General features: G+C 37.7%; 1 protein-coding gene across 1 annotated transcript in view; it reads right to left on the bottom strand.

Moving 5' to 3' along the window:
* Positions 1 to 324: 324 nt before the first annotated feature.
* The window catches only part of RCBTB2 (RCC1 and BTB domain containing protein 2), a 35,398-nt gene continuing 11,863 nt past the window's right edge, over positions 325 to 23,859 (bottom strand). The window contains exons 5-13 of the mRNA XM_075139606.1: positions 21,995 to 22,161; positions 21,137 to 21,295; positions 19,480 to 19,587; positions 17,353 to 17,495; positions 15,402 to 15,592; positions 11,553 to 11,679; positions 8,562 to 8,698; positions 7,776 to 7,906; positions 325 to 4,195 (exon numbers count right to left, since the gene is read on the bottom strand). Coding sequence (XP_074995707.1) covers positions 4,055 to 4,195; positions 7,776 to 7,906; positions 8,562 to 8,698; positions 11,553 to 11,679; positions 15,402 to 15,592; positions 17,353 to 17,495; positions 19,480 to 19,587; positions 21,137 to 21,295; positions 21,995 to 22,161 — 1,304 coding nt within the window. The 3' untranslated portion in view covers positions 325 to 4,054. The remainder of the gene's footprint in view (positions 4,196 to 7,775; positions 7,907 to 8,561; positions 8,699 to 11,552; positions 11,680 to 15,401; positions 15,593 to 17,352; positions 17,496 to 19,479; positions 19,588 to 21,136; positions 21,296 to 21,994; positions 22,162 to 23,859) is intronic.

Genomic DNA, 23,859 nt, shown 5'->3' on the forward strand with positions numbered 1-23,859 from the left:
CAGAAACAATTCTTTGTGTTTTGAGGACCGTTTTATTAATCATTAAGTCACTAGGGCATTAATTTCTTTGAAAGGTGGAAATACACTTATGCAAATTCTCCAGCTCTTTTTTTGCAGACTCAGTTTTCATTCTGCTTACAAATACTTCATCTGGTGGCAGTTATCTCCTGAAGAACACAAACAGTCTTTGAAGTATCTCTCTGAAATACTATCTCTGTTTTATTTCTTTTTTTCCCACACTACTAACGACATAGTCAACTTAGTTTACAAGTGTCGGACTTTCTTCACTTTTACTGAAAAGAAAGGAAAAAATCTGACTCATACTTTTTAAATATTATGGCATTTTTATTAATGGTCTATTAAAACCAGGCAAGTTTATAAAGAAACAAGAAATCAAAACATAATTTTATGTTCAGGCTGTAAACTTTCTACATCATTAGGTGGTAGCCAATGAGTCCTGTCTCTATGGGGGTAATTAAATGCTTTGCTTTACAAGGAAAGCCCATGGAAATTGTTCAGATCACGTAAATACAGCAGTTTACATAGTTACCAGGCATTGTAATAAAACTCTTGAGGTGGGTATGGGATGACAATGCAATGCTGGCTCTTTGCTTCAGTAACTTAAGAGCACCTTTAAATGACCCCTATCCCTGTCATTTCTTTTTCTTTCAAATTCATTTGATTCAGAAAGTTATCCACCTGGATTCTGCAATGTGGAACATCCCTCTTTATTTAAACCCCAGATACAGCTTATGCTTGACCTTATTTTCACTTCTTAGTAAATACCTTTTTGTCTGTGGTGTCCTAAAACAGAACAATACTTACATACTTAAATACTTAATAAGTATTTAAGCTACAAGATCCACAAACATAAGTTTGTTGCAGACCATCTCACAATGATGAAACGCATCCCTCATTTCTTCTAAAGTGTCCCACGATTGGATTTCAAGCACATATTTATATACATGCATTGATGTTTAACCACCTAAGCTGATATGTTTTTTTTAAACATTGACCTTTAAGTGCCAAGGAAAGTGCATGCCAATGAAAGTTTAAAAAAAAAAAAATAAATAAAGTCTCCATGAATGTAATGCTATCACATCCAGGTCAGAGGGTACATACTGCATGAATAAAAGCCACCAGTGACACACGGGATCTTTAGAATCCCCTTCATTCAGTCCAGAGATGCTTTTTCTCAAATTACCGGCTTCGTCAATCTGAAATTGCAACTAGGCTTTAATGTGTACAGTAGGTTGGAAATTAGAGCAGGAAGGAAATAAATCGAAGAAAAATGGCACTATTGGTTACATTAAGCCAAAAATGCCTTGCTAAGAAAGCACGCCATTTTGACTACAGTAGTTGTTGAACTACTGCGTTATGAACTTGAGCCAGCTTAGGAGGGTGGTACCACACTCCAGTGCTGTCACTCAATGGAGTGGTGTCTCCAGGGAACCAGGCTCTTCATTAAGCAGAGAATGTTTTTGATCAGACGTCGAATTAAAAACAATCATTTCACATTTACAGTTTTGGTTTAGTTCTTTAAGTAAAACAACAGAAACATTTGGAGAGACCTTTTATAGTACATTTCTTGGGAAGGCCGCGGTGACCGAAAGGCTGTTACAAGTGGCACGGGTGCCCAGCTGGTTCCACTTCCTAGTGCGGCTGGCTGCGTGCCAGCGCAATGCCGTGGATGTGGGGCAGGATCCAGCACAAGCTGCTACCCAAAGGCTGGCCTGTGGCAGCACACCCTCGGGTGTGCTGCTGCGGCTAAGAAAATGCTGGCAGGTGAATCCGGCAGTTCTTGAGCCCAGGACTGAAAGAGGCAGACTTCGCTCCAGCCATCCCTGGCTTAAGCAAAACATCTGGAATGACCCGTCCCTGGCTTACGTAGAATTGCCTTGTGTCTATGCTTTGGTACTAGTGTCGGGCGGTATCGTGTAAGGTTTGCAGTAAGTTGTGCCCTACCGTGATACTGTTGTACTGTCTGCGTTAACCTCTATCTGTCTGCCTGAGCCAAGTGCTTTTCAACACAAACTTACCAAAACTCATCTCGTTCCCCCAGGGAAGTTGTGGTTTTGATGAAACTGCATTATGTACTGGAAAGTTTTTGACTAGTTCTGTTTGAATACAAAATACTGACACAGCTGCTGAAGTATGGACTTATGCTGCTGGAGGAAGTTGTACTGGTCACTGAGAGGGTGGCAGAACATGCTTGTTAGCAGTAGATGATCCAATACATTTCCAGTGACAGTCTGAGGCAAATGTCTCACACACAAGTGATTTTTTACCACAGCATTTTCCAAAATAATTTGCTTATGGCCCTCTTCCTAAGTAAATTCTGCTGTCTGCATGCCTCACCCTTCAACTCACCCCCGCAGGGACTGATGTGAAGAGAGGCACTACTCACTACTTCTCATTTTCTTCCCTGAAGATGTGCTTCTCCTCCTCCTCCTTCTTCTCACGGAACAGGATTGTTTGAGAAATGATCCTCCAATACAATAAAGAACAGTTATTTCTACTTTAGAAATGAGAAAATGAGGCTGCGATCATTTAAGAGAATTAGGTTCTTAGAAACCACATTTGAGGATTAGAAAAAGTCATTGAAGGATTCTGTGGCACAGCAAGGATCTGAAGGAAGGTCGCATGACTTACTAGTGTACTGAGCCTGGTCATCCAGCTTCTTGCCTTTGCCATTTGTAAAATACTACAAAAGGCACTTAAGGCCACTTCACCCGGTCAAACTTTTAAGAGAAATAATTTCTCAGGGTTAATTCACAGTTGCCTATTAGAAAATTCAAGTAAATGCTTCATGAGCTCAGCATCTTCTGTAATGGGGCAAGCCTCCCTCCGTGAAACACTGGGTGGGGTTTCATCTTAACTCACTTCAGTCAGAAATTAAGCACCTACTCTACCTTAGCCATCTGGTCCTCTCGATGATCAGTGATGAGAGAGAGGCATGTCCAGAGGGCAACTCCTCTCACCTAAAAGGCATGTAAGGTACGTGGTATGGTCACCTCGCAGCACTGACCAAAGGAGAACCTGAAACAATGTATTTGGACAAGGTGTCCTTATTGCCACGTGGAAATAATGTGAGTTTCACTCCTATGTTTTAATTGTACGACCCATTTCATCACTTCAAAACTACCTTTTTCTCCATTTTTCTTAAGATGAGCTATCTGGGGATAGATAGTAAGACAGGAATAAAAAAACCTCAAGTGGAACTTCCCTTTCCTTGAGATTTTTGGATTTGGGTTTCTTTTTCTTGGTAACAAGCAACCAGATGGTTTTCTCAGTACCAAAACACACGGCACAGTAATTCATGTCCAGACAAATACTGTGAATGCTTCCTGGCCCACTGGGGTGCCAGGGAACATGCTTGGTGTAATGGAAAGGAAGATTCTTTTCATTCTGTCTAGAACAATGGATGTAAGTGCCAGGAACTCAAAACTGTAATATCCAGCTGAAGCTCTTCATGGCTTATGTATTTACACTCCAAATAAACACCAAGTGAGACATATCCTCCTACCAATCAGAAAGCCTCTCATCCTAAAGAATTTGTATTACTTTATCATATGTTCAGAAAAACAAGTTTGTATCTGTCTTCACCGGATAATAAACCAGGCAAAAAGAAGCCCACTATGGCATATTAGCTTAGTTTGGTGATAAAAGTATACTATGAAAGTTTTAGCAGCAAACAGGTCACTGTCGATAAAATCCAAATGCAGGTTGTTTGAAAAAAAAAAAAAAGAAAAAACTCAAAACAAAGATAATGATAGCTTAGTTTGCTTGACTTTAAGTGGGAAAGGGTAGTTACTGCATTAGATTTTTGATGTTAAATTCTGACTGTTGGCTATGAACTCTCACCATACATCTATGCTGTAGCCATCTTTACAAAACCTATATGTTAGCAGACTTTTACACATCTCCTAAGCTGATGGACACCGAGTCTTCCTTTCCAAACCTTTGCACATTCTGACCATGGATAAGTTCTCCAAAGGAGAAGTATTTCCAGGAGGGAAGAGAACGTGCTCTTCAGCTTGGTGGTAGTCAGACCTCAATTTCGGAATGCTCCCACTCTGCTTGCTTTGCTAATGAAGTTTTTCAGGAGGTCGTGGTCCATTTCTGCAAAGCCTTGAGTTTGTGTAACAACAGTTAAATGGTTTATGCAAAATCGGAAGCAAAATTCTTCCAAGTCCTAGGAACAAATTGAGGTAATTTGTAATATGAATGACTATAGCAAAGTTATTATTTTTCTTTTTCAAATCTGTCATTTAATTAGCGGAGAATACACCAGATATAGTTCACATTACCAATCCCTTTTCTGATCAGTTTGATTAGATCACAAATGATAGGATGAAATTTGTTCATACAATCTATTCAATAAACCCACTCTGATAAAACAGGAGTAGCCACCTAAATCGACTCTAGAACTCCATCACATTTACTGAGCTCATTAGAAAAGTTATTAATAAGTGAAAACATCGACTTTCCCCACATACAACTACTAGAGCATCAGTAACTCCTTTCTTTTCCTCCCTGCACTGAATTCAGTAGTGGTCCTGTGAAAAACAGCAGATATCCTAGTCTTGCAGAAAATAAAGCAAAATATGATGTAACATTCAATGATGCTCACTGAACACAAACTGGATGTTAGGATACATGCGTCCTTTGTGGCAAACCTAGGAATTGTGTGTCCCTATCTAGGAACTGGGATACCTGGATAGCAAAAACGGTTCTGTCTTGCCCTGGATGCTGTAACAGGATGTTCAGATGTTCAGCACAGGACAGGTACAAGCCATTAGACCATACTACCATGATTTCACACAGCAAATTTTGCCCACTGAAAGTCCTCACAACAGTGGCAATCCTTCTCTCCATGCACTGGGTCAATCCCCTTTTGCTGGTTCCTATGCAACAATTTGCGGTTGAAGGAAAATTAATTACCTTCTGCAGCAAGCAGAGCTGGAGCTAGCAGCAAGGCAAGTCTAAATTGGCAGTATGATCCATGATCTACAAACTCTTCCAGAGTTACAGCAAAAAGGCGTCTCTTAATCCGTGCCAGTTTTAGTCCATGTTAATTACACAAACATTGCAGCCAGGGCTTTAGAGTAGAAAGAAATCTAGCAGAATACCTGCGCATTTCCCTTTGAAACCTTTTGCTTTGATTGAATGTTTCAAGTCTATTGCCCCTGTCAAGATGTACCTAAAGCTTTAACAGAGGCCAAGCAGCATAAAATACCCTTTAAAAAGAAATAACAGCAACAATGCACAGAAGTAAATTGTATCTCTCATCAAAAAGTGCTGGAAAAGCAAGAAAAGGAATGAGAATAGAAGAAGAAGAAATAAAAAATGTAGAAGAAATAAAAAATGTAGAAGATCAAAGACACTGACAGCTTAAGTTTCAGCAGAGCTCTGAACCTGGGTTGCTTTACAGTCAATGATGTGCAAACTTTTACGTTAAATAAAATGAACAGCAGCTGCCTTTTCTGGTACTGGTCTATGAAAAGGACCATAAATATCACAGAATTCTGATCATTAATTTTGCAGTTTCAAGAAATACTGGCTTTTAATTCTCTTATATAGAAGATGACTAATCTAAAATTTGCTGCACTGTGTATTAGAAATATGCTTTAAAGTAATTTGTAGCAGCAACTCTTTGTATTTTCTGAGGGTAGGACAAAATATTTTCAAGCATTTTTAATGCTAACAAACAGATGCATACAGTAGCCAAGTCAGTCCTCAGTTAATTTGATATGTTAATGGCAGATGACACAGCATTTTAATCTTGCACTTGCAGTGTTCACATTTAATGACAAAAAATTGAATTAATTCTATCTTTTCAAACTTCCAAAATACCATGCCTCTTCTGGACAGTCTTCTACTGAAGTGCTGATACACTGCACATGGTTCTCAAACCAATTTTTACTATATTAATGTAGTACGCTAAAAGATCCTGGCTTACTTCACGACTCCTTAGACAGACTATCCCATATGTTTGATAAAGAAGTCTTTGCTGCACTTCTCTGAAGCAGTTCTACTATAGCCCTTTCTGAGCTGTGGATGTAGGGAGGAGGGCAACAATGCACTCCTGAGTTTGGCACATGCTGCACCTGGGGCAGGTGAACCAATTCATCATCTGATGATCGTGTTAAAATATTACATGTTTTGAAAGAATGCTAGGTATACAGAATAAAACGCTGAATCATAGAAGGAAGAGGAAGATAATATATATTTAGTCATCTAGCCAATCCAGTTTATTGTGTTTCAGCCACTATAAACTAGTACTTTGTCCAGGCTAGTTGTAGTACTTCACAATACACAAATGTATCTTTAACTACTCTTTAACGACTTCACCTGACACAGGTTAACAACTAAAGGTACTTCTGCTTTGGAGACATTCAAAACTGTTGATAAGCCTTGTAAGAGGAGAAACTCCAGAGTAAACTTTCGATGAAAACTTCCGCTGCGAGGAGAATCAAATGATTTGGTCCTCCCTTCCTGTCCAGTCTTCCCTGATATGCTGCGCTTCTACCACCACAACACATTGAAAGTACAATTCCTCTTTGCCTCAGCTGTTCGTGCCTTCCCTTACTGATACCTTGGTTACAACTGCCTTGTAACTGGCAGCTGATAATCTTATTATCTAATAATTTTGATTTACAAAACTCACTGACTTCTGGCCTCCTCTTTACAATCCCCACACAAATTCATCTCATCTAGTACGCTGCCTCCATACAGCACAGACTACTGCAACATTTTTTACTCAGTTTTTGTTTCAGTCCCTTCTTTCTACTTGCTTCCTATACCTGGAACTGTTTCTTAATCCGTCGTATTACCCTTCTAGCCTCTCCTGCTTTCAAACATCATCCTACATTTCACAGCCAGGCAAAAGCAAAAAACAGGTATTTTTAAAAAACGTTGTTACCAGCTACATATTTTGGGTCTTCTAATAGGTAATCTTCTCTGTTTGGCTATATTAATTTCATTCTTACAAAGCAGAAGAAATCTTGAACAGAAAGCTGAGGACCTCTCAACTAACACGCTCAGTTATAACAACGGCTACTAAGTCTAAAATACATACACAGGCTTCTTGAATAATAAAAACTACCACATCATTATTTCCACAATCAGCATAGCACTAAGAAGTTGAGAAAAGAAAAACATCTTTGAAAGTATTTGTCTGTTTACAAAAAAAGCGCTTGCAGTGCTGCTGATAACAGGTTGAGTGCTGGTGACATATTGCAGAGCCAAGGGCAGACCAGATGACAGGATACGGGAGAGGAATAACAACAGGTAATTCATTGCGTGTCAGCACGATTCATTGTAAACAACATGGCGAAAGTGGATTTTTTATATAAGCACAAGTGTAAATAGGGAGGAACTTTACAGGTAAATTCTCCCACTGCCTGTTAAAAGTGGTACCAGACACCAGCAGACAAAATGATCAGCTGGAGAGCTCAGGAAGTGAAGAGGCAAAGCAAAATCCAAAGGTGGAGAAGTAAATGGCAGTGAGAAATCTGCATGCCATGCCGTGCCAGATGACAAGGCAGGAAGCAGATTAAGAATCCTGACTCACAGGTGCAAGCCAAAAGGCCAGGAAGAAAACGCTAGTAGCTGCATTTTTTTATAACTTAAAAAGGCGAAAACAAACGTCTGGGAAGCCAGAAAGGGAAATTGCAGTAATTATGCCTCATCAGTTACATGCAGTTATGTTTAAATTAAACAGTTTCATTTCTCAGAAAACAACAGTTTGCCTGAAGAGAAGTTCTCCTTACCTGAGCTTCATATTTGACAGCAGCAGAAAGAAGAGCAATGGCATTCTCTTCACAAATGCCTTGTTTGATCGTTTGCTGGCAAAGCTTTTTCAATCTGTTTTCTCTATACAGTGTTGCCAAATCTAGCAGTCCTGTGAAAATTCATGCATGTATGGAATGTATGAATTCATGTATGGAATTCATACAGCTTTAACTATCCTGGTGCAAAACATATATATTTCTTTTCAAATTAATCAATTGCCCTATTGTTTTAGGCTGAATTGATCAAAGACTTGTTCTATTTTTTTCCCCTAGATGATGTGTGCATTTTTAAAGGTCCTCAAAAAGACATATCAAAAAGGGACCCTTTTATTACTATACAAGTGTTCTGTCATCTTGTTCACTGTAATGTATCTCATTCAAGGCATCAATTAGTGACTTACATCCTCTGAAATTCATGCAGGGAACAGCTCCCTTTTCACTCATGATCAAATTGCCACAGCTACTCAAACAGAAAAGTTTCAGTATGGCATTAGTGCCTTTTTAAGGAAAAAAAAGTTCTTAGTCTGAGAAACAATGAGTTCTTTTTGAACATTGCATCTTTGATCTTATTGCATCCCCACCACCAATTCTCCTTGGGCATGTTTCCTGCTACTGCATCCCTTCTTCCTGACACCTGCCAAACTCAAGATTTAAGTGCTAATAAAACTAAAATTAACAAGCCGTGCTTTCCTCACCCTGTTATGACACAGAAACCCAACTTTTCAGAAACAGCAACCTAGAGTTATTTCCATTTACGGCAAATACCTATTGCATCTTCAGGAGGGAGCCTAATGTTGTCTGTATACAGGTATTCCAGGAAGGCTCGGTAAACAGGATAAGAGAATTCACTCATTTCTATAATTTCATCATCATTATTCAGTATGGAACGAAAATGTTCACACCTACAAAACATGAACAAAGATTGTATACTGTAAAGAGTTAAGCTTGAAAGATGAGTTGCAGCAAGAAATTGATAAAAAAAAAATCAGTCATAACAGACTAAATACAAAACCATAAACTCTAGCTACATGACTTCTTGGTTTGAATCCATTGATTTCTTTAAGCCTTATAAGCCTTATAAACATAATACAGAATTTTCCTTTATTTCTGTTATTAATATTTTATAGTAGGCTCCATTTCTACTTACAATAGCTTTAAGGATGGTCCATGTGTTTTTGATGTCATTTTCTTAAATATGTTATACATTAACTATGAATTTTATTACCTGGCTTGTAACAGATAAAACTTTACAATTAAGTTAGACAATTCTGACATTTCAACCTGCTTTCTCCAACATGATCTAGTAAGGAGGGAATACTTGAGATAACATTTGTTCCAGTGTCAGAGTCCATACACAATTTAGCGTTAGATTTAATCATTATACTTAGGGATTAAAATATTTAAAGTGAAGACATTCTCACCCAGATCTTTCATCATCTTTTTTCTTGTAAGTCTGAATATTTTTGTGACAGACAAGATACAAACAAGGAAAAAGCACTACTTACTTTCTAACTCTCCCACATCAGAATTTGTTTTTCTTTTACTAAAACTTTTTTGTAAAAGGTAGGTTGGTTTCCTTTTAATGACACTGGGACAAGTCTACATCGTAAAGACAGCATAACTTAGATACAAATAAAAATAATTATTTCTTTTATCACTTAATTTACCTTTTTCACATTTGATTTTACTGGTTATTTAAAGAATTTTTTTTCTTAGTATTTTTTTTTTAATAAAATAAATAAACATCAAGTCAAATTAATAAAGAATTAAAAGGTCATTATCTAGCTTCTGCCACATCTTGTACCACATTCTGGCATTGGAAGAGGCAGACCAAACCCCATTGCTTTGTTTCCCTGAGCTTCACGTTAAGTGGTGGTGACCATGCTATCCATCCAGCTGTGGAATAGACCTTGGGAATGGTCTATTTTGTGTGGCGCCACACAAAAGTAAAAAGTCAGAGAAAAGGTGGTGCACATTGCTCCCTTAAAAATAAATAAAAATCAGTTGGTACTCATCCTTCAGTCTCCAAAGTACCTTGGAGTGTCTCATCTTTTGGCATGCCTCTCCCCCATTCTCTCTCTCTCACTCAGCAGAGACAGACCAGACAGCTAATTTTGGCTGGCTAAATGCAGAGCAGAGGAGTCCCACCCACATACCCGTACGTATCTGTTTCTGCAGGCAGTGTGTTGCTTGGCCAGCCTCTCACTGAGCTGGGCGTTGCCCTGCCATTTCACCACCATCGCAAGCTAATAACCACCAACAATATGATCTAGTTCAACAGGAGGCATAGAACAAGATGGAAAAAAGTCTTCATAAGCGGTAAAGAAATGACCAGATAATGAAAAGGAACTTTTACCAGCGCTGCATTCATGACAATGCTCTGAAACAGGCTGAATGCTGCAAAATACCATGTTAAATACATTATCCTCTGATCCAGTTGCATCATGAGACTATAAGGCTTAAAGAAAATATTAATTCTACAGACTGTGCCTGATGCTTTATTATTCCTGCATATTATTTTGACAATGCCATACATTTAAATCCATTTTACAATAAGACACATTTCCTTCCCAGAATGCCACATAATCTGAGGAAAGTAGAGCAAGAAAAAAGAAATAAGGAAAAGTTACATATAGTCAGCTTATCAGGAAAAAGAACCTCAGAAACGTTTTGGGGATACACAAGATTTGAAGTGGTATCTGATGAAGGACACGTGGCATTCCAAACAAAGAGGGTGGACTATAGGCACGAGTGTAACGTACAAGTAATGAAACCAGTAAAGGGAAGAAAATAGTAACACAGGTAATTGGAGTAGTAAGAGGAGAGCAGAAGGGGCAGCCAAGAATTAACAAGGAACTTTAATTTTATGCAGTAATATACAAGAAATCACTAATGGGACTCAGGAGCAAAAATAGGAAGACGAAAGTGGTGATAAGCAGGATGAGATAGCCAAGCATTTTGAGAAAGAAAATAGCAAAGAGAAAAACCTATTGTAACAATGAGGAGGATGGAGCAGAAGCAGTCAGCAAGATGGAAGAGATCTAAAGCAGTGTCTCTAGAACACCCTAGTAGAAACTGCATCAGCAATAACAAACTAATCTCTGCATGTTAATAACAATGTGGTTAGATCTGTGTACGTCAAATCTCATTGTAAAGTGGTGTTAATTTGCAAAAAACTGTAAAAACAAAAAGAGAAGCCAGCTTAGAATTCACATTCACCGACAAGAAGGTTTAAAACAAGTAGGATAAGAAATCTGACAAAAAAGGAAACAAAGATAATCTGAAGAGCATCTATAGATAGAAGTTGCTGAAACAACTGAAGCGTCCTGCAGAAGGAAAGAAAGGCAGGCAAGAATAAACATAAAATCTTCAAATCATCCCAGTGGAAGAAGCCAAGCATATAAAGGAGGAAAAACTGATTCAAACTACTGGGAAGGGAGCAGCAAGAAGTGAGCCTTTTCCTCAGCAGGAAAAGGTTATTAGAAATCAGGGTCAAGGCTGTTTAGGTGGCATGAAGGAGGATATAGGTCAGATGGAGGAAAGTGATGAAAAGGCTGGTAGTAAGCAGGATGGTAATTCCAAGCAGTGAGGAAATGAGGAAAAGAGAATAACAATAAAGAATAGCAGGTGAATCCCATGGCTGAGGAAAAAGGGACTTTGTAAGAATAAGTCAAGAATTTTGAGCAGTAATTACTCAGCACAGTGGACTACACTATACAGTTTAGTTAATATTAAACTATACAGTTTGTGCCTTACCTAATTTTGAGAAGAACTTTATGAACATGAATATATTTTCCATCCACTAGAAACTTCAGGTCTGCAGTTTCAGGGTTGTCAAATTCCTTCTTTAGTGACTGGGCTACTGTTAGATGGTCATCAGGCTCTAGAATAAAAAGAGGAATTAATAGTAAGTAGTAAGTAATACAAGCATCTCTCATGATAACATCCTGGGTATCTGTCAGCAATTAACACTATTAATAAACATGCAATCTCTTTAAGGCTAGTAAAAAAACCCAGCAGATTATGTGTTCAGTATGAGCCCCCGGAAAAGCAAATAAATACTAGTTTCCTACTCCAAACAAATATCCCTATTAAAAAAAAGTAAGTCCCACTCTTCTAAGTCATCTATATAAGGCAAGAAAAAAAAACAACAACATAGTCTCAGAAATTTAATGCTGCATCTGATAGCAAATGCTATCCATCATTACTAGGTAAATTATTCTAAATGAAAAGTGTTAGTTATTATAAGATACCCAAAAGGTCAACAAAAAAATCACAGTAAGATTTTCTAGAATACTCCCGTGAGGAGACATTATCTTACAGCAGAAATAAAGCTATTATATAACCAACATACTGGTTGCAGTGAAACTGCCCAGTACAATATCCCTAAAGATGAATACCAACAGTTACAAGTCTATTCAAAAAGTGTTTTCCCTAGACTTATGGTGTTTGAAGCACTCTTTGTGTGAATGTCTGCATATTCCTGTTTGTGTCATATTGTATGCACTGTGCATGTGACACTTGCATTATAAAGTTACCAGCCAGCCTTGAAAAGTCATGCGTGGTCTGCATACAAATTTTTATCTCCTGAACTGTTTCCAAATCTCCATCATGTTTGGTAGGCTCAGAGAACTTTCTTCTTTAATACTACTAAAAAATTAAACCCCCAAAACCTCATTCTTAACCCAGAAAACATTTTGTCTTCTTACCATATAAATACACATTATTGGTTTAGACAAATTTTGTGGGTCAGTAATAAGCTGTTCTCTACAGAAAATTACATAAATGCTAGGACCTGTAACCTACCAAGCTGGAAATAAGAATAGTATTCTGCTGGAAATGGAAAGACCTTCACCACAAACTCTAGAAAAAACTTCACACACACAGTTTGATACTGTTACACCTTGTTTAGCACAATTATTTTCCATTTCATTTAGAGGATGTCACTTATGTTCAGGTATGCCCAATTAGGGCAATAATTATCAAAATGCATTGGATTACAGGTAAAAGGATGGCGGGGGCGGAGGGGAAGCCAATGTAATGATAATAAAAAACCCTTCTGAAATAATGATACTGTAAAATACTTTGTTAGTTCTTATTTTGTATAGTATGGTTTATTTATTCAGACATCTGCTATCCGAATAAATATAGTAATTTTAACAACCAATGCAAAGCTGAAGCGCTACTGTAATAGTCCGAAGGATCCTGCACTATCCTGTTGTGAAGCCTATCTTCAAAGTTACCTGGTAATTCAGACATCCATCAATATGCATCTCCAGATGAACTTCTACAGCCAGCAGAGGTAAGCTGAATATAGTGGGGTTCAGTGATGAACTTCTTAGAGGGAAAATAGGTGCTTTTATTTGTTACAGCAATGAAAGGGCAACCAGAAGAAGGAAATGAAGAGGCAGTTCACACTGACAAGGCACAAAGCCAAGAAAACTCCTTACCAGTCAGTGCTAAGAATTGTAATAGAAATGTTAGAACTGCCACGAATGGGGAATGCAGGGGAATGCCTGGGTGTCGAAGCACCAGAATACAACAGACGGAAAAGGGCTGTAAGCTGGCAGCTGCCCATGGCACCTAGTTCACTAGACGTTAAGACCTTAGGATGCAGCTGCCTGATGATTCTCACTACACTTAGATCAGGAGACAAACAACAGTGAGTCAGTCCTGATGACTCGCCAAGGCGGGACACGATGGAGAGACTAGTCACTCTCAGCTCCTAGAGCCTGCAAGAAGGCTCATCTGAAACAGCACATGGTCACCTAACTAGAAGATGTGTGGGGAAATAGTTATGAATGTAGTCTTAATGATGCTGTGTTAAAGACAGTGAATATCTACGAGTATTAATGAGCAATATGCTTATTAATAAATGGGTTACTTGAAAGTCTTCAGCATAAAGGTGATAATTACATGAATGATCATACATAATCCCACTCAGGGCTCTTTTAGCTAACGTAAAACAGCATTTCTGACCTAAAACAGCATTTGTAAAAGAAGGTAGGAGAGGGTGAATTTGCAGAAAGGAGCACTGAAAAACTGTAACAGACAGTTTCAGTCTCACTCAAGCAGTTGTCTTCTCCATGAGGAACAAAATAAGGAAAGCGGCAGTTTTTGCTTCTTGCCTTCCTCCACTCTGAAAAATTCCTGAATACTCTGCACTAAACTGAGAAGAAAAGGCAAGAGAAAAAGTGGAGGGGAAATTCTGATAGCATGAAATAATATTTTAACCGAGCAAGACGAAATGGAAGCTGAAGAGCCCCAGAACCCTGCTAACGTACGTAAGAAGATACATATAACTGAATTTATAATTAAGCTACATATACTAATAATGTCCCATTTCCTTCATAAAATAACCAATTCTTATGGAAGAAAAATCTGAACATAACTACAGATACTTTTATGTAGAACTTACAACTGACAAACAGATATTTACATGGAATGAACCACCTCATTGCCTGGTATTTTAGTGCAGTACATCTAATTTACATCTAATTAGTAGTAAGCAAATATTAAGAATATTAAGAACTTCCACAGTAATTAAGCATATATCTTACAGTTCTGAACAAGCCACCCTAGAAAGCACAACTGCCTCAACCTAGAGCAAATGGGGGTCTTTGGACTGTGGCCTAAAACATGAATTTTGGCAAAGCAGTTTCCTGAGACCAGGATTCTCCATTTAATCCCCTAGTCTCTCAAAGCTGAAATATGAGTACTATTAACATAATTTCCTTACCTTGGCATCCAGAAGGCACCAACGGAGCAAAGAGTCAGACAAAAGCATATAGCAACACAAAAGCAATTACAAAGGCAGTACAGAAGTGGAATGGAAGCATGATGGACTCAATACAGTTCAAATTACAAATTAAGAAGTTGCTGCATTCTAGCTTTTAGCTTAAGCTCCCAGATGACATCTACAGACAACCCCAAAAATCTCATCTTTGATTAGGTCAGCAAAGCCAGTAACTTTATTAGCAACCAATATGGGATTGAATTTGTAGCTGAACAATGAACTCTCTGTTAAACAATGCTATATGCTTAACTCTTTCTAGTCAAGATCAGCAAGGCAGACCTTAGTGTTAATCAAATATCTGAGATCCAGCAACTTGTCTCTTCAGAAGCCCAGGTTATGATCACTTGTGATGATACTCTAAGTGCCTGTGGCCAATTCTGAACACGGGAATTTGGCTCCCTCATTCTTAGTAGTCTACTTAAAGACATGAAAGAAAGCTTCAGGGTTCCTAAATGTTCTGCATGGTTCCCTCACGTCTCCAAATTCAAACTCAGCTTCTCCAGCCATGGCCACTGTACAGTAACATTCAGTGTTTACACAAAAAAAAACCCCTTCCCAAACCCAAGGCATTTCCCCACAGAAATAAACCACGTCAATGAAACAGACAATCATTTAGCATTGCCATCAGGCCTTACCAATTTTTTACAATTCCATATTACCATTTACACATATGTAATACATGATTATGATTATGCTTCCAAGTATAAATTTTTGCAAGAAACTGAATTTAGGCTTCAAATACATGCAACTGTTTTATGCACTAATGATTCTGTTTAGAAGATGTCAAAACAAAAAATATTTAAGCTCACCTACTGATAGAAGACGCCACATAACGGCAGGGGTAGCAAAGCAAGCAAACACATCGTCAGTGCAGGCAAAGTGAGTGAGGTGGGGAAGGATCACTGACTGCCCACGGCATTGGCCCCACATGTACACCTGGCCACTCTGGGTCTTGGCAGCCGACGTGTGAGCAGAGTGGCAGGCTGCAATCTCTATAACTCTGAATTTACAAGCAAAGGAAAAACGCAAGTCACTCTCATAAGAACAAAATGCAGTGAAGCAGCTCACTACCTCCTGTCTTTCTCTGGTGCAAAACATATTTGTAAGCATGCATGCACTTCCAATTGCAAGAATGTTTTCCCATCATACATAACAAAATTAAAAGGGCTATCAATGTTTCTTCAAACAGCATGCACTCAGAAAGTTTCTCAGTAAAAAAGCATCTTGGGAGTGAGGAGACACTGCTGCAGCAGAGCAGTGTATCTGCTGCCGCACATGCTCTACCGACCCCCTTGGCTCCCTCAAACAAAGCTATGATGAGTTTCAAGTCTCTGAATGTCCTCAGTGGTGCTGGGCAGTGAGGTGAGTGGCTGCATTAAGCTCTAGAGAAGGGGTACTCAGAGAAGATGAAGAAAGAAATGAGAAGGTGTTTCAAAAAAAATTTAAAAAACGCAAAAAACAAAAAAACAACTAAAAAACCCCTTTTTCCTGCTTACTTATTGGTAACAGTTTTAAACCAACAATTTAAACATACTTCTTTTAATTAAAATACTGAAGTGTCATTACTCATATAATTATTATTACTTACGTTTAACAGACTTTCATTTTGAAAATTAAAAATTAGAACCAAATAGCACTAAAAGCTGTTTCTAAGTTTATTTTAGCTATGTTAGGCTATCTCACCAATCCTGAAGTTGATTTAGGATTTCAAAACTCGCACTGTGTACATTACACAATCCACTGCTTTGCAGTCTGAACTACTGCTTGTTTACTTGTTTTCCCAGCTGCCTGGGGAAAATAGCTGGGAAACAACTTGTTTAAAGCTGTATGTACAAATCTTGCAGGCTTCAGTGAGGTAATATTCTCACTGACACCAGGAATGCATATTCTAGCCAACAAAAGGGAAAGGCAGCATACAACATTAAAATTTGTATTAAAATGTGGTAACATTTTAACTGCAGCCAAACCATCTGGAAAAAATTCAGTTACATTTTAAGCAAAAGCACAAACACACACAAAGAAATAGCAACATTCAAAAACAGGCCATGTCTCATCACCAGAGAGGAGTTGCCTCTTACTTACAATAATGTACACAGACGCAAGTTTAAGAGGGACATCTCACTTTAGGAGGCCAAAATCAAGACCTCAGTAGTAAGGAATAGATTCAAATTTCTGGCCACATATATACATGGCTTTACATTAGCAATAGAAATAACTACCCCACTACTCATCACGGACTTACAGGAAAATATTTAACTTGTAAAAATCTAAGCTAAATTTTCAGGCAAGAACTCTTCGCTTTCTCTCTCTCCTGGGTTATGAGCCAGATTTAACAGCAGAAATAACACAAGTTGCAGATGTCCACTCCTCACTTTTTCTGTGTGTACTACTTCTTGTCAAAAGTAGCATATTAAAATACAGTTTATATTCAGAGACAATGAAGCTTTTATCGTTGACTTCAAACAATGAAACTACATCACTGAAGAGAAACTGCAATTAAGGCCTATAAAATACAGTGTGAGCCAAAGCAGAAAATAGCACATTTGGGCTATTCAGAACATTCAGTTTCTCTTTCACAAGGATGGTTATGGGGCAGATTCAAGCACTTTCAGTGAAAATTCTGTTCCCATTTAGCAGAAGAACCACTGCAAAAAATTACAGGCTATTTCTTCAAAAAAATAGATTAAAAATGCCATAATTTTCTGTAGCTCTTCTGAGAGTATGCCAACTAATGTCTGACTGCTAGACTGTCAGTATTACCTGTCCTTATCCACAGCAACTGTTGTAGGGAAAGACTGGTTACTTTTATTCCCAGTACCTAACTGGCCGTATGAATTGGCTCCCCAGGCATAAATCTGACCTTCATCTGTTAGCACTAATGTATGTGCATAGCCACAGGCAACCTATAAGGAATAATAAAAAGAAAAATCTCATTTTGTTGTAACAGTAAGTTAATACAGACAAATGCATGTTATGCTATACGTTAATGTTACTGATTCCATACCAGTGTAAAAATTACAAATACAGATAAGTTTATTAAAAAGGGAAGCAAAGTAGATGAGGTGACTTTGAGGAAAAAATGTATCAGTGAGGAACCCTGCCAGATAATCTCAAGAGAACAGCAAAAGAAGAGCTAGAAATTAAAAAAGAAGGAAAGCTGTATGACAAATATCAACAGTAGGCAGAAAAAAACGCAGAAGTCGGCAGATTGTCTTGCACTGACCTTGCTCTATGGGCAACTACTCCAACGTGAATAGCTTACCACTGTAAAAACAGGCGAGGTCTCCCTATCTGCTCCTCTCCTCCCCAACTGCCAGCCACACAAAACTGTCTCTTCCCTGTGCCAGTTCTAGTGCTCAGCGGACCCTTTGCTGAGATAACTTACACCAGTGGAAGGAAACTCTCCACAGATGGGCCTGAGGACCACCAGTGCCCACACAAGGTAAGCAAGCCCACACAGGAGCAGCCAGACAGGAAAGAGAGGGAAGAGATGAAACTCTCCAACCTGATGGCAGCACACAACTGTAACAGCGCATACCCTCTCGTGGAAACCCACTCGGTCCTGCTGAGCTGCTCCTCAGGTACTCCGCATAAGGTTGCCTGAATACCCACTTTACAATCTATATATGCAGCACATGCCCCGCGTACAGATACATTACCAAAATTACCAGCAACAGCCTTGCTCTGCATGAGTTAATGTAACCTATTATAGCTAGATGGCTATCAGTAACCAATTTAGGTTGTTCAAATCCAGCTCATGTATCTTTATATAATCTGCAAAGCAGATATACCATAAGTACATGTAGTCCACTGCCATCCATGAAGCATGTGATGTGCTTTAAATGAAATAAATCCTTAAGTTATTTACTGATTGGAGGGCTACAACCTGGTATTAATCGATATCAAGCAAATGAAGTGGATGGAAATAGGACCCAAGTCAAACTTACTGGAGCACTCATACTCTCTAAATAGGAGAATAAATACATATTCACTTTATTACATAATTCTCCAACAGCAATTGTTACCAGTCAAGCTATTGTCTCCATCCTAGGAATTGAATGTGAAACTATGAAATTAAATGAGTTTATTTTAAAAGATTTAAAAAATCCATAACTTCCCTGAGTAAATGTAATAAATAGGATCCAAAGTTCAAAACACTCTTGTAAATTTTCGCTAGGTTACAAAACTAACGTTTTCTAGCAGAATGTGTCATTTTCCTGACAGTATCCTCTGTTTTGGATAAATCAACTAAAACCTTTCAGTATCAGTCATGCAGTTACTTTAAATATTTCTTATCAGTCAAAAGACGTTATCAGTTTGCTAGTTACACTGATGGCAGCCCAGGTATTTGGTAAAGTGTAATAACCACCCGGGAATAAGACCAACCATGGAATCATACCAACTGCTGACCAAAAGCAGTTGGAGACAATCTGTTCAGACTCCAAACACCAGTTAGTCACTGTGTCTGGACTGCAATTCTAAAAGTCATATTCAGTCTGCCAGAAAGACAAAATGCTAAACTGCAGTATTTTCCCAGAAAAGACGACAGGGGTTAATGAAGAATGGGGTAGCCTAAAACGACTTTCTTATTTACTAAAGTAACAGGATTTTCTTTTTTTTAATTAAGTTTCACAGGAAAAAAAAGACCAAACATTTCTAACGCCCTAGTACTCTTTAAGTACAATCCTGACCTCACTGAAGTCAATGGCAAAATTCGCACGGAACTCCACAGGGTCACAGTTTCTCGCCTACTGACAGAGGTCCATTTTAAGATACATGTTTTCATTCTGATAAATGGCACTTTAAACAAAGAGATAAACGTAGAATATGCCTTAGCGTATTTTCAATTATTCATAAAGGGTTTGACATGGAGCATCACACACATACCCGCTGTACACGAATGCCTTGCAAAGCTGCTATTCGGCATGGTGTTGGCTGATTGCCGCTGCTGCCCAGTCCAAGCTGGCCATTACCATTGTAACCCCAGACATAGACCTTAAAAACAGAGACAGAGATTTTAACTGTTTGCTAGTATCTCCTTCTTTTGAAAGCAATATAACTACTTCAGTGTTACAGCAATAATTTTCTTCAATATTTCCTGTCCCCACACCTTAGGATCTGTACTTTATATGTAGACACACTCAAACACACACACACATATACATACCTATATAAACGTACATACATACATACATATACACACACATGTATAAGTTTTTCTGTACCAGAAATTTTGGATGCTGCTTCTGTTAAAAATACCAACTGCATGCTCATCTAAAATTCTAAATCTCCATATTCATGTTGCTCTTTGAAAGTTAGATTATGTAAGACTACAATATTTTAATATGAAGAGTAGAAAATAAGTGATTCATATGGTTGTTTCCCAGCACAGAGCAAATCCAGCATGAATACTTCCCTTTTTCAAAGAACTAACTTCTCATTCAAAAATCCTCTAACAGAAGAGAAATCACACTAAACCGAGTATAAACTGGAAGCTATGCACAACAGTTTGAGTAGGCTGTTAACAGCTTTATGTTGAACATAAGAAAAAAGGAAAATACTGAGCTCTGATAATTTCAGTGACATATGTTCTACTGCAAACAGTCAACAGCTACTTAGGTCTAAACTGAAACGGTTGGAGCGATGGAGCTAGAGAGGATGTAGGCTGCCCAAAATCTTCAGCTCATATGAACTAGAACAAGAACACTACAACTTCTTCGTATCTTTGCAACGAGGATAAAAAAGTATGAGAGGGATTTAAGGGGTATTGCAATGTACTTTTATTTTCTCTGTTTTTTCTTGAGATGAAGTGTCATGTATGAGCACTGAAAATTAAAATAGCATTCACTGATTATTCTCACTTGATACTTAAGACTCTAGTATAGAAAATAATTTATTTTTCCATGAATGCTGAAGACAGCAGTGGGATAATGTATTAATCAGCACTTTCATTTTTGCTAGAATATAATACCAGCTTTAAAAAACAGTAAAACAGTGATACACACTTAGTTATTTTTACAGAGAAAATGAAGCTAGCATGAAATGCTAAATATACATATATAGATTTGATATGATTTAATCCCAAAATCTATAAAAAGCTCCTGACCCTCACAATGCTATTTTTACTTCAGAACTGTATTTTCAAGTAAATTTTGAAATTTGATACTTGAATTCCTTCAATTCAAAGCCAACTTCAATAGTTGATACAAAGTAATAGCTGCTAAATTTTATGAGTAATCTCATAAACCAAAAAGCCATAAACCAAATGTTACTGAACAATTTTCTCTGTTTCACTCTATCTCCTTTCTAAAGAAGAAAGTATAATCAGCATGGATAGGACGATGTGCGTAAGTATTCAGAATGTGCAGGACAATTTATGACAAAGGTTTTTATACGCAGTATAAGCAGGTAGATTTGAGGGAGTCTGGAAAGGTATACTTGTTTTCTGAGTAGTAACTCATTACTGACAGGTTTGAAATTATCTACATCCCATGATATTACATAAAATAAAATTCAGTCAGAAAATTCACTTTAAGTTTCTTACCTCTCCATTTTCCACCACAGCCATAGAGCACATCTGTCCACAAGCTATATTAACTACTATTTTATTTTGTAGGCAGCTGGTAACTCTTCGAGGAATTGGTTGATTAGCTGTTGAACCAGATCCAACTTGGCCTGAGTTATTATAACCCCATGTGTATACCTGTTGTAAGAGAATTGTCATAAAAGAAGGCTATATAACATACAGTTCAAAGCACATATTCAAGAGAGAAAAAAGTTGTATGCATAAAAAATTACATTTTGAGTGCAAGTGGATGCATTCTTTTAAAGATCTAGGCAGATACATAGGTTTACAATTTAATTGTTTCTATCAAAAATATGCCACTTATATTTAAATATTCTATTCTTTTATGTTCCTCCAATCAAAGGTAAGAGGCAACATGACAGTTACATTAATGCTGGAAGAATTCATTGCTAGTTTTCCAGAACCCAAAGTAGAATGGCTAACTGGACACAAATGGCACCTCAAAGTAAATGACAGAAAACTTTTTACTTTGGTGGACAGAACTCCTTACATGAATGTGATTTACATTAATGTCAGCTTTAACATCATTAAGCATTTACAGTAGAGTACAGCATAGAAAGGAACTGGCTGCCCTCTACAAAGAAATTATAATTTCTTATTACAAGCAGATGTGGCACAAAAATCACTGTTCTGCATGCACTTCAAAGCAGCTAGACCCTAACAGGTTTTCCATTTTCATCAAACATTTGTGTGGCATCAGCACTGTAAGGATAGCAAAAAGCAAGGTCTAATGCTCTAGGTGCGGCATGTTTTCCTGTTTCTCACATACGTGAATTTTGTCAAGAGAAAAGAGAGATTTATTCCAGCTATTCTCACCTCTCCATCAGATGTTAACACCATAGAATGATGAGAGCCACAGGCAACTTCAATGACTTTCTTGTTCACCAAGTTAGTAGAGACTTGACAGGGAACGAAACCATGATTTGTTGTACCATTGCCCAACTGGCTATAAGCATTATGACCCCATGTATACACTTCTCCTTCTATTAAAAAAATGTAAAAGGCTGGTTTAAAATCTCTGTTTTTTCAATGAGTACATAACATAAAATTACAAACTGAAAAGTCAAATTCAATAACAATATACATATTTAAGTGTTGCCCTTTGGGGCTCTTAAGCCCATGGACACACCACTGCTACCTTCACACAGTGTTGACCACAAATCCAAAAGGATAGTATCACCACAATCTTAGTAAAGGAAATCATATAGCTAAAAGAAAGGAGCTAGTGCAATACACAAGAGAAAAGGATGAAACGACAGTCAGGAGACCCCATTTCAATTTCTTTGTTACTGACAATCAATCAAAATTTCTTGCCTATGCCTTGGCACTGTCTCCCACTTTGGAAAATTCAAGTAACAAGCTTTCACTCCTTTACAATATACCTGAAGATGCTTGTAAGAAAAACTTACTATTAGTTATTAATAAATATACTATTATATACTTATTATTTAAACATACTGTTCATGTCCTGTATTTTGAGAAACATGCTAGTAAAATTAAGAATGCAAGAAATATCTGACAGAGTTAGACCGATGGTCCACCTGGTGCAAAATTCTGTCTCCAACTGGCAATATAAAAAATCTCCTGCTTAAGGGAAACACAAGCCTGATGACTTTTTGCAGTTCCCAAGCATTTACAATCACTAGAGTACAGATATTACCAGGTACTTCTGATACTCTTTAATGTACATATATTGGCCCATTATCCATGAAGCTAACACTTTGTCGTACTCACTTTCTTTCACCTGTTTTAAATCAAGTGTCTTCTAGTTACAGTAGTGCAGGACTTGAATAGTTGTCCTACATTCAGCTTGTCTATTTTATCATCATCATCATTTTCTAAACCTAAATTACACCATTATTGCAGGAGAGCTAGGTTTGATGTACAACTCCATCAGATTTCTAAAGAGATCACCAAATTGCTTATTTCTAAAAAGAGTTCCCTCAGAACTAAAAAGGCAAAGTATTTCTCTACAATACAGGTTAAATCTAGTGACTTTATACTGTCAAAAGCAAACAACCTTCTCTTCCTTTCACCAACATGAGAATACAAATTTCAGTAAACAGGTGAAACAGCCACATAGAAACATACAACATAAACTGGAAATGATAATAATTAACACAAAAATTGTGAAATACGTAAGGTCTGAAAGGTAGGTTAAAAGAGGCTGTGCTGAATGGAAGTTATTCATGTGAATGGAGTTACGAGTAAAAATCATTAAGGATGACTTCTGGACCTGTTCTTTTGCAATATTTCAGTTATCATCTGGGTAAGGAGTATGAGTGTGTCAGTGAGATCTGCCAGCAACAAAGCTCAGAAGAATACAGATACATATATAAAAAGCATCCAGAATGGTTTACCCTGAAGACTGGAGAAAATGGTGGAATGTAATTGAATATAAAGAACAGTCACACATTTACAACACAATTCCCTTCACCTACCTTTAGTCATCTAATCTAGACTACTCAGAAAGATTTCTCCTCATTAATGGAGAAAGAGAGACAAATTTTAACATCAGTCAGGCTCTAACAGAACCTCACCGGGAACATGATATTAGTCATTTGTCTTTGAGAATAAGGTACTTGATTATGAACAGAAGGGCCACTAGCATGATGTGGATAATAGAATGTCAATGAGACAACAGAAAAAAAAAGGCTGAGAGGCAATATAACTGGTCTTTA

The sequence above is a fragment of the Calonectris borealis genome, chromosome 1 (assembly GCF_964195595.1).
Source record: "Calonectris borealis chromosome 1, bCalBor7.hap1.2, whole genome shotgun sequence".
NCBI classification, from domain to species: Eukaryota; Metazoa; Chordata; class Aves; order Procellariiformes; family Procellariidae; genus Calonectris; species Calonectris borealis.